The 13,773-nt window shown below is 44.3% G+C and overlaps 1 protein-coding gene across 6 annotated transcripts in view; it reads right to left on the bottom strand.

Moving 5' to 3' along the window:
* CaMKI (Calcium/calmodulin-dependent protein kinase I) overlaps positions 1-13,505 on the bottom strand; it is an 88,295-nt gene extending 74,790 nt beyond the window's left edge. For 2 of the 6 annotated variants that reach the window (XR_010562597.1, XM_065424482.1), the window contains exon 1: positions 12,848-13,175. Coding sequence is in view for 2 of the 6 variants with exons in the window: in XM_065424482.1 (XP_065280554.1) it covers positions 12,848-12,942 (95 nt within the window). In the remaining 4 variants the exon portion in view is untranslated. The other 4 variants (XM_065424484.1, XM_065424485.2, XM_065424486.1 and 1 more) reach the window with 4 other exon arrangements.
* Positions 13,506-13,773: the final 268 nt, after the last annotated feature.

The following is a 13,773-nucleotide window of genomic DNA, read 5'->3' as shown; positions in this document are numbered from 1 at the left end:
TTTGACACGTATCCATGCACCACGTAATGCTGCAATGTTTAGCCTCTGCACTGTATTTTTGGAGCTTGATGCCTAATGTAGGGAAGCTGCCTTGGGTGGCACAAAAATTGCATTGAAATAATCTGCAGTCATATTTCACACCGTTATGACAGTGAATTAAGTTTGAATAATCACACACTGCTTACAAGACGTCGAGTTTTTTGGCAGCTCATAAGAAAAACCTTTGGTTCATTGCCAAAACCTTCAGCAGGAATTTTTCGTCATCCTTGGCTGACTTTCGTTGTTTGGATACATGTAACACAATATATTCACTTCATTAAAAAAATTCAGACCAGAAAGGGGTCATGGACAAAAATGCACGATGCCGCACAGATTCGCTAGGAATGCTCCTGGCTAACGGAGAGTAGCCAGCATTGCCTGGCTACCCCATTTGCCATGGTGCAGAACACATGCAATCATCATCAACGTACATACTTAAACAAGAATATTACACAGTAAGTCAATAGAGCTTTAGCTTGCCTGTATATGTATTACCCTTTACGGAATAGGGCACTACCGAAGATATGGACAGCAGCATCAACACTAGTAGCTACATCTTGTGACGATTTGTCCAAACTCAATGTGTTAGACACATTTTTGTGTTGCATAGGTGTTTCTGTTGAAAAAAATTTTACGATGGCTGCACAATGATGATTATGTCAATGCCAAAACAGCACACCAGCAGCAAAGTAGTACTATATGGTTGATCACTACCATAGTAGCGCTGTGTCGTTTATGGTTAAGCTCTGCATCGCAAGATGGCACAACCAGCTTTGCGTTTGTAATTCATTTATGGGCAAGCTAAAGCTCTACATGTCATGTAAGAAGAGACATGGGTCTAAGATAGAACCTTGGGGTACAAGGAATATTAAAAGCACAACAGACAATTAGTAAGACGGTGTTGAGACTGATTCAAACCCTGAAAGAATGGGTATTACTACACACAGCCTGTGCTTGTGGAGAAAACAAAAGGAAGTACTGACTTATGCATGTGCTTTTCTAATGAATGTTACACATCGCAAACGAAATACTGGCCTGATCACAATTTTGTTATATTGTGCTTTGACAAGCAGTAATGTTGTCTGCTTGGTCAATACATATTACTTTAGAAAATTTGTTAGACCAGTCACCTCTCAATAATCCAGCACTTCATATTCATATATATATATATATATATATATATATATATATATATATATATATATATATATCGCAGCTGAATTATTTTGGTGCTGTTGTGCGTCACGGCACCAGTTATTATTTTTTCTAGCGAAATCTCCTCCTAAGATATAACCAGTTAGCTTTTAATGCTGTGAATACGTACTGGGTCCAAAAAAAATATCCGAGATATGTTTGAAATAAGTACAACTATAAATTCTCCGTTTTATAATCTGGAGTACACTGTAATAAGCACAATTCTTTTAAAGGGACACTAAAGTGAAAAATGATTTCTTCTGCATCAGTAAATTACCATTCTCCAACACCAAAAACACCACTCTTACAACGATAAGACGTTTGGTAAGCCAGAAAAAGCGCAAGAACGAAATACGGGTGACGACACCTACTTCAGTTCCCGCACCCGAGGGCTGTGACGTCTTGGATTTTGATGGCATCTTCTAGGGCCTACTAATCGTATGTAGCGGTACAGACTGACTACATTGTGTTCTAAAGGAACCAAATATTAAACATGGCAAGTTTCAGGAACCTTTAATGAGCCAACGCGGCCCAAATGCGAAAACATACTTTGGAATCCCTGACGTCATGCTGACGTACCGGCAGTGGGGTTTCGGCGTGAAATTCAAATAGTGATCCTTGGACCTTCATTTTCTCATCTAATAACCAAACTATTTTTTTAAATGACTGCCTGCAGGGTTCTCAAACAATGCTTCATTAGTCTAATCTGATTTATTGTTTCGCTTTAGTGTCCCTTTAAGATAGCTACTGAACCTAAGCTCTACTCTCCAGCAAAGTACCAGCTGTTTCACACAAGTTTTCCAGCTGCGCTGGCCTTTGCATAGATGATTCGCTAACATCTGTTGACTGTCATAAAGCACAAACAGCAATTGTGAAGTGATTTGTCAATAGAAATGTAACCTTTAAATCAATATTTCAGGCCTAATGAACTTGAGGGGCAGAATAGCATTTGCACTCAAACTCAACAGCTGGAGCTGTTGCGAGTGAACTTCAGAAAATTTCCAAGGCACAGATTATTTAATAGTTTTTTTCTGATACCTATATTCCAGCATGATGAAACCATTACCTTGCAGTTGCAATGGGCATTTGTGGATATCTAGTGCCCTATCCAGTCATTACTCTCCAGGGCAATACAATGCCAAACTAATGCTGGTGGGAAGTCTGCCCAATATGACAAATTTCTTTCATATATGCACTTTTTGTCATTTCTTGTCTTCTTTTTTTTACATTTGGTCTTTCTTCTTTTACTTTTATTTTTTTCCCCTGGGCAACTGTTAAGTCCGTACTTACAATACAAAACCTCAATTTCTCATGTGAGCCACGCATCATTATTAATATCCATTTCTAACGCAATCAAGTTGAAAACGCACATGCCATGTGAAGCATGCATGCAGCTTTGTATGTGAAGCCGAAATATGGCCACATCACGAAATTTGAAGGTAGTAGTCGCACGGTAATGGTCCAACCTGTGACCATCAACCACCGACACCAAAAATGGGCAAGAGGGCCAAAGAAAGCTATTCACTGTAAACGAAAGAAAGGGGGCAATATAGGCTGGGCATTGTTATCAATACTGCACCAGCAGAGTTCAACTGGAATGGGGAAAGCGAATGCGGAACTCTTTCTGTACGTTTGTTCACATCAGGTCCTGTTCAAAGACTTCGTCAGGGACGTGTTTCTCAAAAGACCTCGCACTCATCCCAACATGTTGCTCAGATTTCAAGAAAAGATGTTTCACGGCTTCGTTTTGACAGCAAAAGAAAAAACATTACCAACAGAGATGAAGCACTTTGTACATGAATTGCACCTTTCAGGTTTACATCTCAAATGCAGCGTAAAAGTAATGCTTTGTAAAGCAAACCTGGTGCTCGAACTCGACAGCTGCTGTTGCCATTTAGTAAGCGCTCCGAGCTGCATGAACGCACAAAACATAGCGGAGGTAATAGGCTGCATAAATCAGACTGCCTTTGATAAAATACTTTTACTTAGCTCCCTGCATGAAGCACTAATTCCAGAGTACAGCATGATTGCGTGCATCAAGGAACGTAAGACAGATGCCATTATTTTTTGTGCTGATGCGGTGAACCAAGAAGGGAGAAACCAGCGGGAGCGTGTTTAATTCCACAGCCAGTCCACATTTGCAATGTAATAGAATGCATCAATTTAGGTCCTTTCTAACTGACCACCAAAGTAGAGCCACTTAAACACTATATGAGACAGAGAAATTATGAACTACTGGCGAAGATAAACGCACAAAAAGGTTTTGTTTATTCGAGTGAGGTATACAAAACGTAACTTATTTATCTAAAACTCTCGACAACTGTGTGTTGATGCAAATTCAGGGCCTTCATGCTGACTGGTTTGCTAGCCCTTCTTTGACAACTGATACCAAGCACACTACCACGGGAAAGCAGTCGTGAAAGTCCCCTTAACAGCTTCGCTGTAAACACATTCAGGGGTACACGAGGGCTTCAAAAACCATGAAAGGATATATTTATATCCCCTACAAGAATCTGGATACAGCAATTATAGAGTGCAGTAAAATTTGCAGTCCGTGTTCAGACAGCTCACTTCGCAAACCATGTGAAGAAAATAACTCCTCTGGTTCAATAGCTCTTTCAGCCTTTTACCTCCTCCTCACAAGCTCAAGTTCAGCTTTCACCATCTGCCAAAAGCTTTTTGGCTTCTCAACCTTTGTAACATCATTGATTACTCGTGCTCTCTGAGCATATGCATTCACCTGAGGCAGCTGAACCAGCAATAATTCATTCTTTTTTGTTCTTTACAGCAACAACTGTATGAGCGACATTTTCAAAGTTTAGAATGACCGTGGCTACCATGACATTGAAACCAAAGCCCTGAGGCCCCAGCAAGATAACTAACGTCACAAAACTGTGTTCTTGTTTGCTAAAACAAAAGCAGTGGTAGTGACTCATTAAAGCTAGCAAATGTTAGGTCACAGTTAAGTTCTTGCTTGTGGAAAAACGTCTTCATTGAGCGCATTTTCCATAGACCACACATAAAAATTATTTTATGGCAAAGGAGTCTTGCAGAAATATGCATGGATGTGAATTTCCCAAAAGGAAAATGCTGACACACACCTAATAGCAGCATAAATCCACACAAGGCTTACTTTCTGAGGAACCCTTGGGTATGTGTTTCCTTTGTGGCTTGGTGCACCCTGGGGTGGAAGACAATACTTCCCTTCATTGAAGGATTATTTTCGAACAAAAAAGCAAGCTAGCAGAAGACCGCGACAGAGAAAGAAAGTGGAATTGGAGGATGAAACAATGGCCCAGCGCAGTGCTTCAACAGCTATTCTCAAACACTCAAACAAAACAAGAGGAAAAGGAAGAGCAACACGCAGTAGTTCTCCACAGTTCCACAGTCTATCACTCTCACTGCTTTATCCGAAAAACAAGCATTTTTTTTTCTCTATCTTTTCACGGTATACAGCTTGTTCTCAATGCTACATCTGTCTGACCTCCTTGACTCATTTCATGCTACAGCTCTCTTCCTAGGCTTCTGAGATGCACTGCATTTCCGCCTCGCAGATGATGCAGCAGTCCTGACTTCATGCCCTGTTTGTGCCCCCCTTTTGCCTTTGCCCAGGTGCAATGCCAATATCAGCTAGCTACAGGTCTAGGTCCAGAATTTGCTATTTGTACAGCGATGTGGAGAATGTCACACCCGTGTCTGAAATGGACACTGAAGAGAAACACCACATAAGCATAGACCTATAAAGTATTTGTTCAAAACACTATGTATTTCACAGTGATAGGCCAAATATTGGAAGACCAACTGAAGGTCAAATTTTAACTTTTCAATTTTGAGCACAATACCACTGCCAAGTACAATCACAGACAGCCTAAGCTGAAACAAAATAACAGCAGACGACAGATACTGCAGGCACAAGAACGGAAAGCTGTTCAGTAGCGTAGCAGAAGAAACTAGCTGATTTGCACGGCAGCAGCAAAGGGCACTCTCGAACACGTTTTACCTCGTCGCAGCTTTGTGTTCTCATGGCTTGGCTCTGCCGCTAGTATCTGTCGTCTGCTGTTATTTTGTTTCAGCTTAGGCTGTCCGTGACTCTACGTCTGTGTGATCTCGCAGATTTCAAAATACTCTCGCTCATGTTTGTGTCATTGTGGCACAGTCAGAATTCTCAAAACTTGCAAAGTTCAGTCACTGTCTTCTTTAACATACACTGCGGTAGAGCTTTACTGATAAAAACTTTATTAGGCATCAGAACTTATGACGTCATGAAGGGTTGGTGCAATAACTTCAAGGCAGTGCCACGAGCTGTGTTTTGTTTGTGTGTATTTTCTAACTTATGATTTCCTGGCTCTCCCCAAATTAGGAGCAGCTTTCTAACTACTCTATAACAACAATTTACTAGCAGAGACGAAATATTTTTTTTTCTTTTTAGCATCTGTTCAAAGATCGTCCAGGAAAAACCCCGATCCATGAAATGAAACTTGTTCACTACCTGCAAAACTGCCCACTCAAATTCTTACGTCAAGGCACCCAAAGAAATGGCACAAAGGACTGCGATGCAAAAACATGTATATGATGGTGGCCTTACTGTCAATATCATTTCTGCACTGTGTGATTAGCAAAAGCTTGCTCAACTTGAGGACAAGCTTAAATTTTTTTCTTGAGTATCCCTCACAACAGATAAGGGGAGTCAAGAAAGTCAAAAGCAAGAACCTTGAGGCATTAGTACTGCCAGTCTTTTTTTATTAAGGAAAGATGATCGCTTTAAACAAGCCTTTAAGCAGGAAGGCTTTCCTGTGTATCAGTCACTATGTTGCAGTGTTGAGCAAAACAAGAACAAGGCGAAAGCAGGAGCCAATGTTTTGACAAGTGGACTTGTCTTTTTCAAGGCAACATATATTCCCCTCAGCGCAGTATAAACAGACACAGTTCTTCTAAAGAGGAGATGGGGTAAGGCGGGTGGGCGAGGCAATGACCGAGGGTGTGCTGGTGACGGCGGCGTAGAACTGAAAAGAAAGGTGCACTATGCAATGTCGGCGAAGGAACGTTAGCTTCAAGGCACTCATCGTCTTGAATTTCCATCTCCCGCCTTGCTTGTGTTTCCCCATATTGCAGTGTTGGCATTCTTCTCCTTCAGTCTCATAATGGAACACTCCTAAAATTCTCCAGTGCTATGTCTAATCCTACATGTGGGATGTGTCCACTGTAGCTGAAACTAAATCTCAGCACACAATTCAAAGTGAGTGTGGACAATTAATACTTTTCAGCTAAGAAGGAGGCAAGCATACAGCTGTTCAACTGGGGTATGAAAAAAAGGAAGAGCATAAGTAATAGAGAGCTATAGTCCATCCAGTATTTCGGTATATACAATAGTGTTTGCAGATTATTGGGTTACTGCAGCTGCAGCCTGTCAGTGGCGTCACCTGATGGCACAAAGCGCAACCAGACAAACGAACAGCTATTACTGCAGTAACCCCGTGTACTCTACCTCACTTCTGTCTAAATTTCCAGCAGCAGCATAATTGTGAACATGTTGCCTTCTTAGATGTTCTTTCAACAGAACGCTTATGGTAAAAGAAAACGTGTCTCTAAGGCATTGCGGTTAGATAAAGCATAACCAGATGCTGCTACCAGCATCTGGTAGCCCGGTATTATGCAAATGCCATTGTGTATACCGGAATACCGTACACGCTGAAACTCTAATACCAGCCTTTCATAAATTCATGTATTAGCTCTGGGATGAGGGTGATCAGATCAATTTCTGTGAAGAAGCGGACAGACACCCGAGAACAAGCGCACATAAGTATAATGGCCAATGCAAAAATAGCACATAATATATGCTACACAATTCATCCCAACATTACATTGAAAATCCCAGCTGTCTCATGATGGTAAAGTAGATAAACTGTGTGATGAGTTGACATCTTTCGAAATATGCGTGAACTTCTCAAGAAGAAATGAGGAAATGCTGTTAAGAAACAGATGATGCTTATTGAATGCAACACTACCTTATGTTCAGTAATGACTGCAATAACTTTCAGGCTGGTCCTACTGGGTCTCGCAAATGTTACGCACTTCAATTGTTGCCCCCACAACCCCAGGCCACACTGAAATTTGACCACATGAAGGAACACAGAAATGAGGGAATCTACCTTTAAGCTGATACAGTGGCTGAAAGAAACGCGAATGCCAAAAAGCCTGAACATGATGCGCTGTAGCGTGAATGATACAAATCAAAATTAAGATAAAACACAGATGCTTGTCTAACATGTCATATGTACTCTATATCATTCTTTCACATGTGACGTTTGGTCAATACCAACCAATCCCACTTTCCATTCTGCTTAACCAGTACTCCCAAAAGAACAGCAATAAGAGGATGGAGAAATTTGCAAGACATGCAGTGAAAAGAACAAGCCCAGAGTAATTGATATCACTTATAATAAGCGGAATTGGCAAGCATGTTCGTGGTGTAAGTAAGTAGGAAGTGCTTCTTTGAAAACTTTAGAGCAGTGGAGACAAGCTCCATAAAGCACAAGCACCAGAACAGAAGGTTCACTTGATGGTTGTGTGTGCAGCACTACGTAGTGCGGTACTGCACATATTAATGCTGTTATCACCCACCAAATCTTCCCACTGGTGGTGTTGGGCCCATACTGAGGAAGGACCTATTGAAGAATCTTTCACAAGGCTCATAACCTAGTGCACTGTGCAGACTTTTCACTTTTCCTATCAGCTGCAAGCGTGGTATCGAAATATCCCGTGCACCATTGATAAGACAATTACCTAGCACATTGCGAACATCATTCCAGTTGCATTTGATGCTAAATAAGTTTTGCTGAATATTGTGCTGAAATGCACGACATACATTATGTATCTCTTTTACAGAATAGTTAATTTTTCTTTAGAAAAAACGCTGTGAAGCATCACTAAATCAACATCGACTGGTAAAGTATACTTTCAAACAATCTACCGTCAATCATTTGGCAGGAAAATGCTTGAGTATTACTGGAGAAAATTTAGGCCATACATTCCATACTTGAATTCATCTACAGTACCTAAGGGCCAGTACATTGGTGTGATGTCATAAATTTCAAAGTATTTTTCTCGCAGTTCGGTCGATTAGGTGCAGCAAGACTCTGAAAACTAGCAAGGTAGAGCATTTGGTTCTTTCAGAGTGCTACAAGTCCTTAAATGGTAAGCAATAAAAAATAATCCAGACTCTCACAGACACAGTCAAAATCAATGACGCCACTTCAAACAGGAGCAAGAACTTCAGTGCAGCGTCATCACAAGTCTCTTGATTTTGCATCGTTTCTGACTTACCAACACTCCTCTCATGCTAACCGTCACCATTTTGATTACACAGAATTACGATTTACTAATTCAGCTAAACATAATGTTCCTCTTCAAGGGCCCTTTAAGAATGCTACTGTGAATGAGAAATGAGGTGGTTTTTTTACTGTTTTTGTGAATATGCAAGCTGTGCACCCCTTATCATAGAAGGGATGTCATTCAGTGCTGTGTCAGTATTGATGACTATGGACACAGCAACCCTCGCACAGAACTCTTCAGCCACTTCAAGCTGTGAACGGCATTGGTAGCACTAGGGCCAGAGTAACGAAGGGCTTCCTTTGACGCGAACATGAGCGAAAACCCCTCACCGTTCTCCATATGTGCGAAAGCGATCTTCGGGGATCAAGCGACTGACAGAAAGTTTTCTATCACTTGTCTTCCAATTTATCCATATGAGGCTGGACTTTCTTTTATATGCGTCGTGAAGCCTTCAGATCCAAAACGAACTTCATGCGCCGAAATCTTCTCTCCGCCTGTCGGCGTGCCGCACGCAGCCTCGAGTCTGTTCGCCTGGCTGACCTTGAAAGCGAGCAAATGAATGCTCTCATTTCTTCTGCGATTCCACCTTCGATATAGTGGGAAAGGCTTTCCCATCATGCGTCATCCATATGCTTCTTAAACCTTGACCTATCAAATGTATGCAAAACAACAGAGGAGCATTGCTCAACTCCCCTAATCTTTATGTATGTTGAAATATGGTCGCTTCGATGTGTCTCTATGTCCGTAAACCATTGGACGCTCAAGGCAAAGTGCTGTGACACCAAAGTTATTCTGCTATTGCATTTTCGATATTGTGTGAAAGGCTTTCCCGACATGCATCATCCATATGCTTCTTAAACCTTGACCAATCAACTGTACGCAAGGCAGTAAAGAAGCATTGCTCAACTCCCCTATTCTTTATGTATGTTGGAATATGGTCGCTTCCATGTGTCTCTATGTCCGTAAACCATTAGAGGCTCAAGGCAAAGCGCCGGGAGACCAAAGTTCAGCCCAAGCAGCTACTATAGGCCATGCCTCGCAAAAAAGAAGGGCTGCCATCATTCACATAGCACATATCATGATCAGCCTCAAAGGAGGCAAGACTGCTGCCTCTGGAGTCAATTTTAGGGCTTCCGTATAGCTGAAGATGCGTGTTAAGGTAACCTGTGATAACCCAGGACCATTCGTCATTAGCAATATCTTCTTAAGTCTACTGCCGTCAATGACAAGCTGGGGATATGTAGGCTCCAATTAGCGTAGATGACGCAGCCTTCTTTTTGGCATGCAGGCAGACATATTGGTTGTCGTCATGAGGCTCTACCGCATTAGCGACATATGTAAAGTCCGTGCGGATGAAGATGATTACTTTGGCGCGTACATCACATGTGGACGAGACGAAAGATTCATAACCAGACAGTCTGAGCGGAGTTGATGTATTTGGTTCGCAAATGGCCAGTACAGGGAATCGATTTGTAAAAACGAATCGGCGAAAGTCTGCTATACAGGTCCTGCGAGCTCTGGCATTCCATTGAAAGATCGACGTGTCTTTAACTTCAGTGCAGAAGGGGACTATTGGTCAAGCCATGGTGCTTAAATGATGCTTGCAAGCACTGGATTTAGTGCATAAAGTATTTGCAAAGCACTTCGAGCTGATGGTGTTGGCAGCTCGTTCAGTACCATGCGGATTGTATTAATTAGCCATTGCAGTATGATAAAAGTGATACTGAGAATGAGAAATGAGATGTCTTCTTTTATTGTTTTTGTGAATACGCAAGCTATGCACCCCTTGTTGCATCTTAAGGGCCTCCCACTTTTAGCTTGGACCCCTTTAATTTCTATACTCTGCGTAGGAACGAAAAGACAATCCACTGTAATTGCCACTGCAAGCCATAACCACTCTGAAGGGTAACTAAGCTCACTAATGTACAAAGGCCATCAACACAGTAACGGCATGCAATTTCTACTCTTAGCATGCCTACACTCTACACTACCTTCATGATATGCCACACCACAGGGTATTCCATAAAACTGCAGTGTTCAAAGAGAATTCTCAGCACTGTAAAACTGATGTTATAGGCAATTACAAGAAGCATCACGCACAATGCAACTGCATACCACCATTGCAAAACATAGCCTTAACCCTGCAATATGAGCTGAGAACTGCCCTTTTTTTTTAATTAGTCCAAAAAGGACAGGCGCAAATGCTAACACATCTTGGCTGAAGGCTACTGTAAGCACATCCATTAACAAATTCCATAAGCACAAATTTGAAGTTCTGTACTTTTGCATGGTGCCTATATGCCTCTGTAGCCATGCACAATTTCATTTTTAATGGAAGTGAAACTACATTAGACTACAGATATGAGTGAAACAGAGCGTGCACAGGTATGGCAGCATCAAGTGAAGTACACTTGAAAATAATATGTAGCAACACACATGATGTGAATCGAGTTTGAATTGGAAGCACCGTGGCAAGTATACAATGAAGCATAGCGCGGCTCACAGGTATGATCACCAACACCAGATCTCATCTTCAGTCGCGCATATCTGGACCATGGCCAACATGCCCGTGAGCTCAGTCACAAAGCATCGGCGCGAGGGTTGTTTTGGGTGCCGGCACAATACGCGGGCTGCCAAGATTTCTCGCCTCCCCCCCCCCCCCCCCCGGCTGGTGGTGTCAAGACCGCACGTTCTCTCCGCTGCTATTTTCTGCCACCACGCTCTGATTGCGTCGGTCGCAACACGGGAAGCGCATATCCACAAATAAAGCGACGCAAATGACAACACATCCGGTCACGTTCAGTGTCTCATGTCCGTACCTGCCAAAGGAAACAAAACAGGTTGGCGTGGCTGGTGCGCGCCGCCACCGCCGGTGTAAAGATTTGCCCAAATGTCAAAAGCTACGATGATAAGATCAAGGCCAACTCTGTTACACTTCTGGCAATGCCCAAGCCCAGAAAATCCCACAAAAATCTAACATTACATGTGTGTGCGCGCGCGCGTGTGTGTATATATATATATATCGTACTGCTATAGAAAATCGTACACGGAAACAACCGCGAGAGCAGTACTTTCCGACGGGAAAAACCGAGTGCATCTAGTATCGTGTAGCCTGAAAACGAAACGTCACGACTTCCCGATGTCATCGTGATGATACGCGCAATGAGCGCGGCAGATTTCTCGTGCAACCACGCTCAGCTAGCTATGCGCGTCACAGTGCGTTTTCTGGATTCGCGTAAGTCTCGGGGCATGCTTCCCACTCTAGGACTGGACGTGATCGCTGCGCCGCTGACGGGATGCGAGTAGCATATATGATAAGGATGGATCACGGATAGCGGCGAAATATGTTACATAAACCGGCCGGCGTGCTTTCCCGTAGGCGCATTGAAACAGTAGACGCGGCTCCCGTTTTTGCTTTTATCACCTTTATTTTTTCTCTCTCGCCCTCTCTCTGTGTCTCTCGGGGCAAACCCGATTAGCAGATCCGCGCGCAGCTCTCTTTCTTTTTCAAAGCCGCCGAAGCGGCAATTCCGTGCAGCCAGTCGTCTTTCTCATCCATCCCACGCGCGCCACTACTTGGTCGGGTTGCAAAATAGGTGCGCGTGCCTCAGGACCAACGCCCGCCTAAATTCATCTGCGAGGAGTGGGGCATCGAGAACACGACGGGCACAAAACGAGTAGCACACGGGCCACATATTATTTGACAGAGCAGCGCATCCAGTGAGCGCGCGCACCGACGATGAAACCAGACGGCTGCAGCACGGAGACTGCCGTACCCGCAATAGACGCACCGATGCGCGCACCCGTGCGTTTCGGAAGGATTCAAAAGGAGAGCGCCCGTACGGACGAAATCGACTCGTGCAAAAGCCGCCACGGTCCGCCCTACGGTGGCAGGACGCAAGGACACGGGGTTTTTTTCGCGAAAAACGACCCCGTCACTTGATTTTACCAATTTTGCGAGGCTCTCGAAAACGCGGCTTTAGAACCGCAGCGCGGGTCGGCCAAGCAGCTAGAGGAGACGCATCAGAGTGGGGGAAACGTCGCTCCGCGCGTGTGTGCAGGATCCGGTGAAAGCGAAAGTTTCCTGTGCGCGATATATTTCGTCTCCTTTTCCGCTGGCCGCACAGGGTGCAGGGAGAGCCGACACGCGGGCATCAGCACATTGCGCGTGAGGCAGCGAAAATTAAAATGCGCCGAGAAATAAAGCACACAGCGACAGAGACAAGCAAGCGCCGGCCGGAGCGACGGGAAAAAAGCCGAGAGAGAAGAGCGAGACACTCACGTTCCGAGCAGATCCTTGAACTCATATTTATCCTCGACACTGACACTGTCTTTGTCCTTCTTTCGTTGCGAATCCTTTTTGCCGAACAGCGGCATGTCGACAGCACGGGGACGCCGCGTCGAATTACACCGAAAAACGAATCCGTACTCCTAAATAAAAGCCGCCGCTAAACACGCTACACCGGACGCCATGAGTACACTTTCCTAAAAGAGCGAGCGCCATTAGCCGTGACGTTGCGCGGAGCGCCCCCGGCGACGTCACGGTAAAGCGTTGGTGACGTCGCCAGGCGCAGCGGCTGCGGCTCGATACTTTGCGTTTTGTTTTTGTTTTCTCCCACCGCTGTGCCGTCGGAGCGCGCCCCGAGCAGCGTTGAGCGGCAAGTCTCAGTCCCGGCTGCTGTGCTCTCCTCGGGGTCTTTCTTCGTCGGCCGCCTCGGTTTTTTGTTCAGTGCAGGAAGACGGACAGGCAAAGGCGGACCAGGCAAGAAAGAAACAGAAGGGGCTGCAGGCCGCAAGCGCTGACGGATTTCGCTCCGCCGAGGCGCATACAAAAGGAGGACTTATCGCGAGGAAATGGCAAAGCCCGCTCCAGTCGAGACGTGGTGTGTCCTGTATTTCCGGCTGAATGGGCGTGGTTTTTTGCGGCACCCGTGTCATTCCCCTTTTTCCCCTCGGGCGTGGCGTAGAGAAGAGAAATAATTTGAATATAATGGACTGGCGAAAAGTGCGCGCGCACCGCTGCGCCCAAGAGATGGTTGAATAAACAGTGCGTCACTGCATGCGGGCACTGTACGGCATACAGCACGCGGCAATGAGCTCGAGCTCTCACATTCACTTCGCCTTACCTTCGGGCGGGATCTGTGTCATGGGTCCGAAATGAAATGCGAACGGAGGGCATGATGAAAGACCGACTCACTTTATGTGTAT

Source organism: Dermacentor albipictus, chromosome 6 (genome assembly GCF_038994185.2).
Source record: "Dermacentor albipictus isolate Rhodes 1998 colony chromosome 6, USDA_Dalb.pri_finalv2, whole genome shotgun sequence".
Classification (NCBI taxonomy): Eukaryota; Metazoa; Arthropoda; class Arachnida; order Ixodida; family Ixodidae; genus Dermacentor; species Dermacentor albipictus.
Note: the sequence above shows the minus strand (reverse complement) of the source record. Positions and strands in the feature narration are given on the sequence as shown.